General features: G+C 45.0%; 1 protein-coding gene across 1 annotated transcript in view; it reads left to right on the top strand.

Annotated features, from left to right (window-relative positions):
* The window catches only part of GABBR2 (gamma-aminobutyric acid (GABA) B receptor, 2), a 474,372-nt gene that overhangs the window by 229,171 nt on the left and 233,189 nt on the right, over nucleotides 1-12,012 (top strand). Inside the window, exon 4 of the mRNA XM_006863147.1 lies at nucleotides 9,023-9,124. Coding sequence (XP_006863209.1) covers nucleotides 9,023-9,124 — 102 coding nt within the window. The remainder of the gene's footprint in view (nucleotides 1-9,022; nucleotides 9,125-12,012) is intronic.

Raw genomic sequence — 12,012 nt, 5'->3', positions numbered from 1 at the left:
CTTGAGAAGGACGTCATGCTTGGTTTGGTCCCCTGATGAGAATTCCCATTTCCACTCCAGATATAGTTTAACAAGATGTATTAAATCAGAATCTACATTTTAACAAGATCCCTGATCTTGCTGAAACAGAGATTTTGATTGAGTATATCTGGAGTGCAAATGCAGAGTCTTAGCAAGGGGTAGAACCAGAACCGATTGGTGGGATGCCTTCTATAGCCACATAGATACACTTCTAATCAAATTCAAGTGCATGCCCCAAACCTTTGAAAAACCTCAGAAATGCACAATGTTACCTCAGCAACTATTATACTCAAAAAGACAAAGAATGAGGGCAGGTGTGTCCTTTCCTGGAACCACGGGTATTTATGGTCAAAGAGGAATCCTGACGCTTATACTTGCACACATCTGAGGACAGGGAGCTCACTGCCTACCGAGACAGCCTTTTCCATCATTAGGAAGTTGTTTTTGGTTTTCCTGAGCCATCTACCTGTTGGGCCCTATTCCACCACATGACAACCCTCAATGTTTGAAGCCAGCCATCACTTTCTGCCTTGGTCTACACTTCTACGGGCAAATTTTTTAATTAGCTTAAATTAATGGTGGTTCCTAGGGAGATCCAGCCTCAGTAAAAGTGACCTGAATTATTCAAAGATTTGAGTGTTTCAAATGCTGTTTATCCTAATTAGCATCTTAACTACAGCAGTGTCCTCTGCCTCTAACGATCCACGTTTTCACATGTGCCGTATTCTAATGGATTTTACTTGAATGAACTGTTTAATCAAGTGAAGACACATTTCATGAATGAATAGAAGTAAATTTATAATTATACGCCTTAGTCAGGTAAGAGGAGTGACATTTCGGCACAATCCAGAGCTATATATAACGAGAGCATTTGAATGACAAAGTAGGTTACCTAGGCTTCCATAGGAGAGCTGGGAATTCACTTTGCTCTCAAGTTCATTTCATAACCTAATTAGAATTTTCAAAGAGTTGTAAAGTGCATGTGGAGTAGGCTTGGCTTGCCCCATCTTCACCTGGGTCTCTGCCTTCCAGGGTGATGCCTTAGCTGGTGCAGTGGCCTAGTTAGGGAAGGCTCCTGGGAACTGAGGACCACCGTAGCCAGTGTTCTTGGGTCTCAGATCCCCTATGGACTCCAGTCACAGGACTGGGCAGTTCACTGCTCAATTAGACATGTGGTCAGAATGTGGTAATTGAGTCGATATAGTGATGTTTGTTTCTGATTCTCCTGCCTTCTCCTCTCTTTCTCTCTCTCCATGTAAGGTCAGCGTCTACTGGTGGTGCTAGGGACCAGTGGGGAGGAGTCTCAGCTGGAAAGAGAAATGGTCCCCTGGGTCTGGAGAAGCTGGGAAGATAGGTGACTTGCGGTGGGGCTGGACCAGCACCCTGACTGTGAGTGGCAGTCCTGTAGCAATTCAGTGATAGACTTCTTGCCTTCCACTAGGGAGACCTGAGTTCGATTCTTGGTCAATGCACTCAGCTCCCCTCTCACAGTGGAGGCTTGTGGGTTGCTCTAATGCTGAATAGACTTCAGTGGAACTTCCAGAGTAAGAGAACAAGGAAGAAAAAAGCCTGTGGTCTTCTGACTTCTGGAAACCAGCCAGTGAAAACCCTGTGGATCACATGGACTGATCATGGAATGGTACAGGACTAGAAAGTGTTTCTCTTTGTGGTACGTTGTCATGACAATGATGACCTTACCTGCACCTTGGAATCACCTGGAGAACTCTAAAAACACAGATGCCTGGATCCTATCTCCTAGGGCTTCTAACTCCATTGGCATAGGATGCAGCAGGGGCATCAGATGTAGTTTAAAGTTCAAGGTGATTGTAGTGTCCACCCAAGCCTACATCTTGACTGCAGTCTCTGAGAGACCCTGTACTAGAACCACCCACTCTCAGATTCCTGATCCTTGAAAATTATGTCAAATAATAAATGTTGTAAGCTGCTGAATTTTGGGATAATCTGTTACACAGCAATTGATGGCTAACACAGCTCATTGGTTGCCCAAAATGTACCCCAATTCAGTCACTTCTGGCCATGTCCTTCACTATCTCCAGAACCTTTTGCCTGGAGAAGTGTTATAGCCTTCACTGGCTATCCTTAGGCACGGAATGGGTCACCTGTATACACGTTATTCTGAGCAAGGAAATATTTCCAGTAGTCTGTTCATCTGCACTTCTTCCCCAAGTCCATTTTAGTTCCCACTTTTCCTCTGATCTTTTCCCCCTCCGAACTGTCCACTTCTCCACCCACATCTGGCAGCATGGATGAAGACCAGCAAGGTTGGCGGTTCAAGTTCACCAGCCGCTCCTCGGAAACCCTATACAGGGTCGCTATGAGTTTGAACTCACTCCACGGCACTTAACAATAACAACAAATAGGTCCCCAAGCTAGCACAGAAGTGAGGACAAGTCCTGCCCACCCATCCCCTCCATGACTCCAGGGACAAACAGACCCACTGACCTCTGTGTGCAGGCGGCTCATCCGACCTGACGGTGTTCTCTCTGCTTAACCTGAGTGGGACTGACCTTTGCCTTTACCCCAAAGCCTCCGATTTTTCCTGGATCTTGACTTCTTTCAAGAAGTCAAAAATTCTGAGTTCAGGTGTTAAGATTCTTAGATTTGCATCTGATTCTCAGAGGGAAACTGCCCCTTCTCCCTTCTACATGTAACACAGTTTTAAATGTGGTTTCTACTTCTGCTCACCCTTTGGCAATTGTCTTACTCAGCACATTCTGATCTCCTAATCAAGAAAAAAATTCAAGTCATTTAAAAGTATTTTCACACCACGGTTAATGGCTTACTTAAAACCGATCCTGCTCCAGGCATGTAAGCTTGCTGGCCACCATGTTGGTATACTGGTCACTGGAAGAGGAGGAAATACAGCAATGAAGATATGGGCTGAGTTCAACCACGTTCCATAGCCTCCCATCGACCTGGAGATGGGAGTGAGAAGAGGAAGGGCTGGTTGGTCTGAAGTGTGATGAGACCTGGGGACTCCTAAGCCCATGGACAAAGACATAGCCACAGAGGACTAGAGCTGAGAGCAAAGTGTCCAGCTGATATGACTGCCCAAACTTGTAGATAGTACCCATTCGACCCAGCTTCGATGGCTTGATGATCAGAATTCGATTGGAGGAAGATGAAAAAAAAAAAGTACAAAAAACTTTTTTTGATAAAGGAAATAAATGTAAATTGCTACAATTTGATGAACTTTATCTATACTTATAGATGTACTAGCTCAAAATACCAACTAAGAGGGAAGGAGTCTTCATATCAAGTATCAATCCTATCCCCTCTGTATACAGGGTTGATAGAGACGGGCAACTTAGACATTGGCTACCTAAAATGGGGTTGGGGCATAAAGTGACTGGCTTACAAGGTTTCAAGGAGGAGTTTAGTTTCAAAGTGTGCAGGGCGAGGTAGAATCCCCACTGAATAGTTTTCATCTTGTCTAGATGGATCTGGTGAAAAGAGATGGGGATAAGGTTTTTATGATTCAATAGTGAGTAATTATTATCATGACTAATTGCGACTGTCACAACTGTAAAGGTAGAGGTTTTGTAACAAAAAAGGGGGGGGGCGGGGGGGTAGTTAGTCTTAGTCCAAGAACAGAGGACCCTAGTACCATCAAGGGAGAAGAGCACAAGTGGAATGTTTGACCGTATCTAGAAAAGAGCAACACCAGAAATGGAGGCAGAGATGAGGACATTGAGATAATAGAGCAGCTGAGACTCTAGACTCATGGAAAGAGAAAGGCTGTTTGCTGGCGGTCAGCAGCCAGGCTTGCAGAATGTGCCCTTTGGTTGTCTAAATGATTCTATATTCCTGAGTGTTTTTGTGTGCATCCCCAAAACAAAAACAAAAAACAGCGAGAATGATGATGCACGGAAGAGATTGTAATCATTGAAATGAAACGATGAGTGTAAAACTAATGTTCTCCTGTGTAAACTATCACTCAATTCACAATAAAAACTTAAAAAAAAAAACAAACAAAAAAAAACTGATCCTACTCCATTTAGGACAGTGGGTCTCAAACTTTACCTGCGTCAAAATCACCTGGAGGGCTGATTGAAGCACTGGCTCCTGGCCCTCGTGGAGGGTGGGTGGGGGGAGGCCTGGAGTGGAGCCCAAGAGTTTGCATTCCTAGCAAGCTCCCAGATGACGCAGATGTTACTGGTCCAGGGGCCACACTTGGAGAAGCATTGCCTTAGGTGCTTTCTGGTATACGCTTCTGTCTTTGAGAAAATAAAATGAAATCAACAGCTTTGACCCTACACCTCCAATTCCAGTTATTTATGCCTGTGGCTCAAGGAGCTCTGGTAGCGTAGTGGTTACGAATTGGGCTGCAAAACAGCAAGGCCAGCAGTTCAAAACTACCAGCTGCTCCGCGGGAGAAAGATAAGGCTTTCTGCTCCTGTAAAGATTTAAAAGCTTCGGAAACCCTGTTCAGGGTCGCTATGGGTTGGAACCGACTCGATGGCACTTAACAACAACAATGTCTGGGACTCAGACCCACCCATTCCTATCCTTGGTGCCTAGTGACTTCAGCTCCTTGTAGATTTGTTTTGTGCCCAAAAGAGGGGTGAGTTTGCCTTGGATGTCTCAGGCCCATGAACTAGCCATAATGGCCCTGACCTTACCCCTGTCCACCCCCTTCCAATTCCCCTTTCTTATCCCTGGCGTAAAGCCTTTCTCCCCTTCTTAGTCCAGGTCTCCCACCCCCTGGTTCTCATTTCCAGGTGGCAGTACAGTTTCTTCTCTGTCCTCTCCCTTCCCCATCAACATCCATTTCTCCCCATCTGTCTCTGGATGTCCAGGGCCCATCAGTAAACCCTGGTGGCTCAGTATGCAGGTTGTGGGGTACACACACACACACACGAGGGGACTTCCAAAGCTTCATGGAAAATACAGAAATAAAAAAGAATGGAATTTTCCCACAAACTTTTGAAACTTCCTTGTATGTATGCCAGTAAACCTTGGATGAAGATGGTGCAGGCCCAGGAAGTATTTCATTGTTTTGTACATGCTATGAGTTGGAACTGACTCGATGGCATCTAACAGCCGCAACAAAACCAGTTACCATCAAATCAGTGGCCCCATGTCTGTCAGACTATGATTCATGAGGTGTTGTGTTTTAACTTTTTATTGTGAATTGAGTGAAGGTTTACAATCATCAGTTTTACATTCAACAGATCATCCACTTCATTTCATCTCAATGATTACAGTCCCCACAACGTAACATCTTGTCCCACTTGCTCACTGTGTTTGTTTCCATCCTTCCTTCTCAACCCTTCTGAACTTTGTCCTTTGGTAAATGCTGCTCATCTGATCTCGAATGGTTGGCCTTTCTCTGGTGTGCATTCCTCATGAGTGTTGCTGTTCTTCAATATTTACCTATTACTTGGCTGAAATTTCAGCCACAGGGGTGAGCTCAGTTATAGTCCTGAAGGATAACCAAGGGCCATAGTCTTGGGCTTCCACCAGCTTCTATCTGACCAATAAGCCTGATCTTTTTGATGATTTTGTTTCACATATTCTTTCACTCTACCTAGACTTCTAATGTGATCCCTTTCAGAGAAATTGGTCATGGTAGCTGGGCACCATCTAGTTCTAGACTGATGCTCATGTGATCCATTAGTCCATTGGACGAATTGTTTCTAAGCATCTTCCATTTCCTAATTCTTTGTTTTCTTCCAATGGAAAGAGACTAATCGTTGCACCTTAGTTGACTGTTTCTAGTCACTATCCACCAAAGTAGGATTTAGAACACTGTCTTGTGGACTATGCTGCACTAATCGGCTATGGTGTCCCCCAAGACTATGATACTGAATCCCCAGACTAAGCAACTTATTCCCTCAAAGTGTTTTGTAATGTCTAAGAAATTTTCATGACTTTCTCCCTTGTCTACCTCATAGGGTTCTTAACAGATGATTTGGGGGAAGTAAATCATCAGCTATTTTTTCTAAGTCAGATCTGATGGCCTTGAACTTTGAACCTTTTGGTTAGCAGCCAACCATGTTAGCCATTGGAGCCCCCCAGGGACTTATATGTATTTTGCATGTATGTGTATGTAAATTTTCTTGGGGCCTAAGGGCTACTTCTGTCCCAGAAAAACATATTTCCACTTTTATAAGGGATGTAAATAGAAAAATGTTGTTGTTAAGTATCTTTGAGTCGGTTCCGACTCATAGCGATCCTGTACAGGGTTTCCGAGGAGTGGCTGGTGAGCTTGACCTGCCTACATTATGGTTCAAACTGACTTTGCAGTCCAGCGCATTAACCCACAGTACCACACCAGGACTCCAAATAGGAAGGAAAGGAGGAAAGAAGGAAGGAAGGAAAATAGGATTCACTTAACAGAAATACAGTCTGTAGCAAACTGCAGAAAAACATTGATTCTGTTAAACAAGAGATGCATGCATTTTGAGAAGGTGCTTTCAAATATTTCCAGTTCACTTTGACTAGTGCACTCAAAGATCCTCCTATCCATAGTAAGGACATAGATTTCTTTCCTTTTGAGAAAGATCAACTCTACACTTTCTTTTCCATACTTCAGTTATTTAAAAATGCCATATATTAGTTATTTCCTCCATTTGCTTTCTCTATAAAAGTCCATTAGACTAAATACTCCAGTTGACTTTAGACTCCTGGGTGCCGAAATTATAGGCAGCGAGTGACTGATTGCACCAGCCATCTGTTCTGACCCTTCCTGGCTCATAGGGCTTGGGGAACTGTCCACATCTGATGGAATCCAGATTCTCTTAGAAAAGTTGGCATGGTAATGTGAGCATTGCACCTCTGTGTCCTCATCTGTTCAATTAGGAGTGAGATGAGACGACTCTAAGATGTTTTGTTTGTGTTTGTGTTTAGCACTGAATGGAAAGTATTTATTTTGTTCTGCCATAATTTGCACACACAAAAAAGAAAAATTGTAATAATGAACTCAGCCATTCTTCCCATGGCCTTCTCTACTCTGCAGGGTTTAAGAATTCATTGCAATGGCCACACACGACTCAGACATCATACTGTCAGTTCTGGGATTTATCAGGGAAGTTAACAGATTACAATGCAGAATTCGAAAATGCTCAGGGCACTGTTCTTCCAGTCAGGACAGCCTTTCCTAGCTGTGCCCACAAACATGCCTCTCTCTGCCTGGCCAATGTTACAAGACTCTTTTGGAGCTACTGATAAATGTCGACAGGTCATACCACTCCACCATAAGCCTCAGCCTAAAGGCACTCAGCTCTAGCAAACCTAGCTCCCATATTAAGTGCCTGGAAACACCCACTCTGCAAGCAAGGCTCCTGCCCAAAGTTACTCAGCTTGACTTACTCCATGTGCTGGGAAGCCTGCCACTGTGTCTCGTGTTCTGGTTCCTGGTTCTGCTGCTGCTGCTCCCCTTCCAGTCCTCCAGTGTCTTAGCTTTCTGCCTCTGGGTCAAGGAGGGTCCATGTACAGGGGCTTTGGGGCCTGTTCTTTGATGCATGGGATTCCCCCACTCATGCTTCTGAGATGGTTCTTTTTTAATCCATGCTAAAGTTTCAGGTTTTTACAACTACAGTTAACTCTGTTAACACCCACAGCTGAACCATGTCATCCCATCAGTATCTTTTCCCACCTTCTCTTACTCAAGCCCATCACAAAAAGAGTTGTTTGGTGGGAGTTACAAAGACTGAGGTTAGAAGAGAAATATAAACCGTTCACTACACCACATGATTATATACAGCTTTTATGCACACACAGATGCACATATATACTCTCCAAGCCATTGACCACTTGATGCCTTGCCGGATGCCTGAAAGCAATAATGCCAGCTTTTAAGCAGTATGCAGACCTCAGTGTTTTCAGAGCCATTTCACATCTTCATGGTTTTTGTTGGGTCTTGAATAACCTGTGAGTTACATACTGTTTTGTCCCCATTTTACAGATGACAAGACAGCCTGAAGAGAGGCTGAATGGTTTCCTTTACGTTGAATAACTTGTGAATGGAGAGTCAAGGCTTGGCTGGGTACAGCCAATATAGTGTGTGTGTTGAGATGTGTTGCCTTCTGTCGGTGCCAAGACCTGTTTGCATGTTTTCTGTGTTTGATCATTGCTTTTGCTCTACAACATGGTGCACAACACTAATCATGGGATCCCACTGGCATCCAAAAAAAAAGGATTTGAGGTGGCAGAAATAAATTTAATGGTAAAAATCAGCTTTTTTTTTTTTTTTTTTCCAATTAACTCGTTCCCAATCTTTCATTAAAATTGCAGTAAAAACTACAATGGACAAGGTTCACCCTGAGTGCGGCAATTTCTTTCGTTTTAGAAACCATTGATCATGAAGTATTTCAAGCATTCAGAAAAGTTACAAAGAAAATAGCGAGCACCCATGAAGTCACCATTCAGACTTAATAAATGTTCATATTTTGCTCCACTTGCTTCAGATTTCTCTTAAGGAAATAAAATACAGCAGTTTCCATTGACATTCCCTTTGTTCTCCTTCGAAGGTGGTGGCTTCCAGTGACCATCCTGGTTTCCTGTGACTTTTAGGGCCAACTTATTCAAAACACTTTGCTACATGCATAGGAAGGATCCACCAACCGTTGAAAATGAGAACTATTTTAAGGATCATCTTCTCTCAAAGACAAAGAGTTGAGGCCCAGAGAGGGGAAGGGTCACAGGAAGAAGGTGGTAGAGCTAGGTCTGCAACCTGTGGGGCTGTCCCCTACTCAAACCACCAACAAGCGTGTTAAACATTTGTACCACCTAGGAACTCCTGGCAACCTTGAAAAGCCCTTCCCTTCTTTGACCTCCTTGGACCCAAGTGTCAAATGCAGGTGTAATAAGGAATAGACTGGTCCCACTGAGCACTAGGTTATAATGAACAAAATCTCAACAGTCCTTTCCTGTGTCAGGAAGTAGAGAACTGGTAGATGAATCACTTCACTCGTTTGAGCTGTTTCCCCAGGGTGGCCGCCTCCACACCTACCTTCTGCTTTGTCTTTGCTGATAGGTGAGGAACGACCTGACGGGGGTTCTATATGGCGAGGACATCGAGATTTCGGACACAGAGAGCTTCTCCAACGATCCCTGCACCAGTGTGAAAAAGCTGAAGGTACAGTGGGCTCTGATCTGAGCGACAGACAACTGGGGTCGCCAGCACTCCTGGGCTCCCTAAATGCCATGATTATGAAAGAGCCTCAAGCTGGGCTCTTCTGTTTTGTCCACATTGGCTTCCCTGGCTTGTCCCTGGTTTCTTGTCCAGCACTGGCCAAAGGTCTGATAGCCAGGTACACAGTAATTTAGAACTTACACAGTGACGTTCTCTCTCCCAGCCCAGTCTGAGCAGCAAGCAGGGCCCTGCATCATTCCCATCTCTGCTTTGAAAAGGCTTGGAGGAAGGAAATATCATGTCCCAAACCCAGGTATTATTGCTGGGGTCAAATCCTCTGGGTCCTGACCTCCGTCTGGTGACCATCACCTAAGGGGCAGAAAGGGGCCTCCCAAAGTTTGCCCACTTGTAAATAGGTCTCTAACTTTCATTTGTCTATTCAGAAAACTTTCATGTGCTAGATCTTCTCCTGAGCTCACAGCGGTGTGAGGAAGACAGATACCTCTCAGGGGATACAGGAACAAAGGGGAGGACATGATTCATCTCAACTGGGCAGAGGGAAAAGGCTCCAAAGAAGTGACCATTTTGATTGGGTCCCTGGGGGGCAGGCAGGATCTGGGCCTGCAGGAGGCCCTCAGGGGAAGGAGGGGTAAGGCTTGGAGGGCAGGCTGGCTGCTTATGGGGATCAGCAGGGATTCCTCAGAGGCTGACTTATCTGGGAGGGATGTTGAAGCTGGAAACAGAGTTTGGAGTCTGTTTCCACTGGCCTCGAATGCTGAGCTGAGCTAAATGTGATCTTTACACTTCAGGGCAGTGGGATGCTGCTGGAGCTCTGTGTGCAGGTACCAAAACAGAGGTACCAAAACAGAGCTGTGATCCTATTCTTTTCCTCACTTCCATCCCTTGCACCCACATTTTAAGTCATCTGCATGGAGACCTCAGATGCCAGGTACTGTTCCTGTCTTGGACAGACTGAATCACAGGTCATACCAGTCTGACGGGTGGCTACTTAGACTCCTGCCTTCCAAGCTGCCATTTCACAGATGAGGAGACTGAGGCCCAGAGATCGGGGGCAAGGGAAGCAATACACCATTTTTTTAACACCTTCTGGGAAGCAGACACTGCCTGCGTGCCATGTTCCATCCTCACAGCAGCCCTGGGGTGGGGTGGGGGGTCTCTGAAAATGAGGGAACAGGGTCAGGAGATGAGAGGACCAGCCACAGCCTGCCGGGCTGGACTGGGGTCTTCCAAGCTCTTCCACCTCAGGGCTTGTAGTCTGAGGGATGCGAGAAGACTGACTCTTTAGAGCCTGGAGGATTCAGGAAGTGACCCACAGGGAGCACCTGGGGATGCAGATGGGTGAGGGATGGAATTGGAGCTACAATGACACTCTCAGCTCCACAGGGTGTCTCCCCAGGGCAAGCACTTAAAACAGCTCCTGTGCCTCAGAGACCCTGAGGAGTTCTGGGGGCTTTCAAGTTCAAAGAGCCTTTGTGTGTGGCACAGAGGCACTGGTTGAAAGTTAGCATGCAATCAGCATGGAACTGGGCACTCTGCTCATCACCTGCCTTTGGTTGTAATAATAACATAAGTAGGAGTATTATTAACAATGATAAAAATAGCAGCTGTCTTCCTGGTGAACTGACTGAGGGCCAGGTTCCATGTGGAGCCTCGACCTTCACCAGCTCTTTGGGTTCTTCTCCCCAGAGCCCTTAAAGTGAGGGGAGTTTTGTATTCAGATTTCATAGGTGGGGGACTTGAGGTGACGTTAAGGAATTCACCCAGCTGGAAGGTGATAGGGGCCAGACTTCTCCACTGCTGCACATACCCCAGGGTTCTGAAGAAGCATTCAATATCACCTAAAACACAGAGAGCAGGATGGAGGACAGAATGCTCAGTCTCCTTCTGCCCAGAGCATTCTTCCCCCAGATACTACTTGACGCTTTCTCTGTGTTACTCAAATCTCTGCTCAGTCGACCCGTTCCATGAGGAGCTTCCATGTATCCCTCATTTTAAATGGAAATCCCTGTCTTATGCTCCTTCTCCCCTTCTTATGCTCTGTTGCTTCCATTCCACTGATGGACATTTGACATACTACTCAGTTGACCCAGCCGGCTTCTTTATCATGTCTCCTTTCACTAGAATGGAAGCTCCAGAAGGCAGAGGTTGCTTTCTGTCTTGGTCAGTTTTGTTCCCCAGCATTTTTAACCAAACCCCGTTTGCTCAGCAATTTGTTGAGTTGGTATGAATCATAAACCAGTCTAGACAAACAACCCCAGCATAGGATCTATGTCCAGAGTACTTAAGAACAAAGAAAAGGTAGTAACTTCTGGAGAGATAAGCAAATCTCTGATATACTGCTGGATAAGATGGAGAAAGAAAGAAATGCAGAGGACAAGGAAGAAAATGAAACATGAAATGGTGTCGTTAAAATCTGCTTTGGAGGTAGTAGAGAACAGAATTAATGCCAAGGAAAATAGCCATTAATAATGTGGAGGACAAACTTGAGGTGTTTTCCTGGAATTCAGAGAATGATCAAAAAGATCAAGCCCATGAGGGAAAAGATAATATTTAGGAGGCTGGAAACAGAACCCAAATAAGAAGCAGATAGAATCCCCAGTAGCATGATTACACCAAGCACTCAGATCTTGGTTTGTAATACCATACTCCAGCGAAAGGCTCCAGGGATCCTTGGAGAAATGGTGGATTCTAAGACGAGGGCAGGAAGTATACAATATGGGTCTGGAGCATCTTGCAGTGCCGGAAAGCAAAGGACAAGCTCAAAGAAAAACCCAAGGATGAGACAATGTCAAACAGACATGGGAGCCAACTGAACAAGCTCCCAATGGGGAACAATGGGACAATTTGAGCAGTAAAATAAATAAAGTAGT

The sequence above is a fragment of the Chrysochloris asiatica genome, unplaced genomic scaffold, assembly GCF_000296735.1.
Source record: "Chrysochloris asiatica unplaced genomic scaffold, ChrAsi1.0 scaffold00053, whole genome shotgun sequence".
Taxonomy (NCBI): Eukaryota; Metazoa; Chordata; class Mammalia; order Afrosoricida; family Chrysochloridae; genus Chrysochloris; species Chrysochloris asiatica.
The sequence above is the reverse complement of the archived record's forward strand: the minus strand, read 5'-3'. Positions and strand labels throughout refer to the sequence as shown.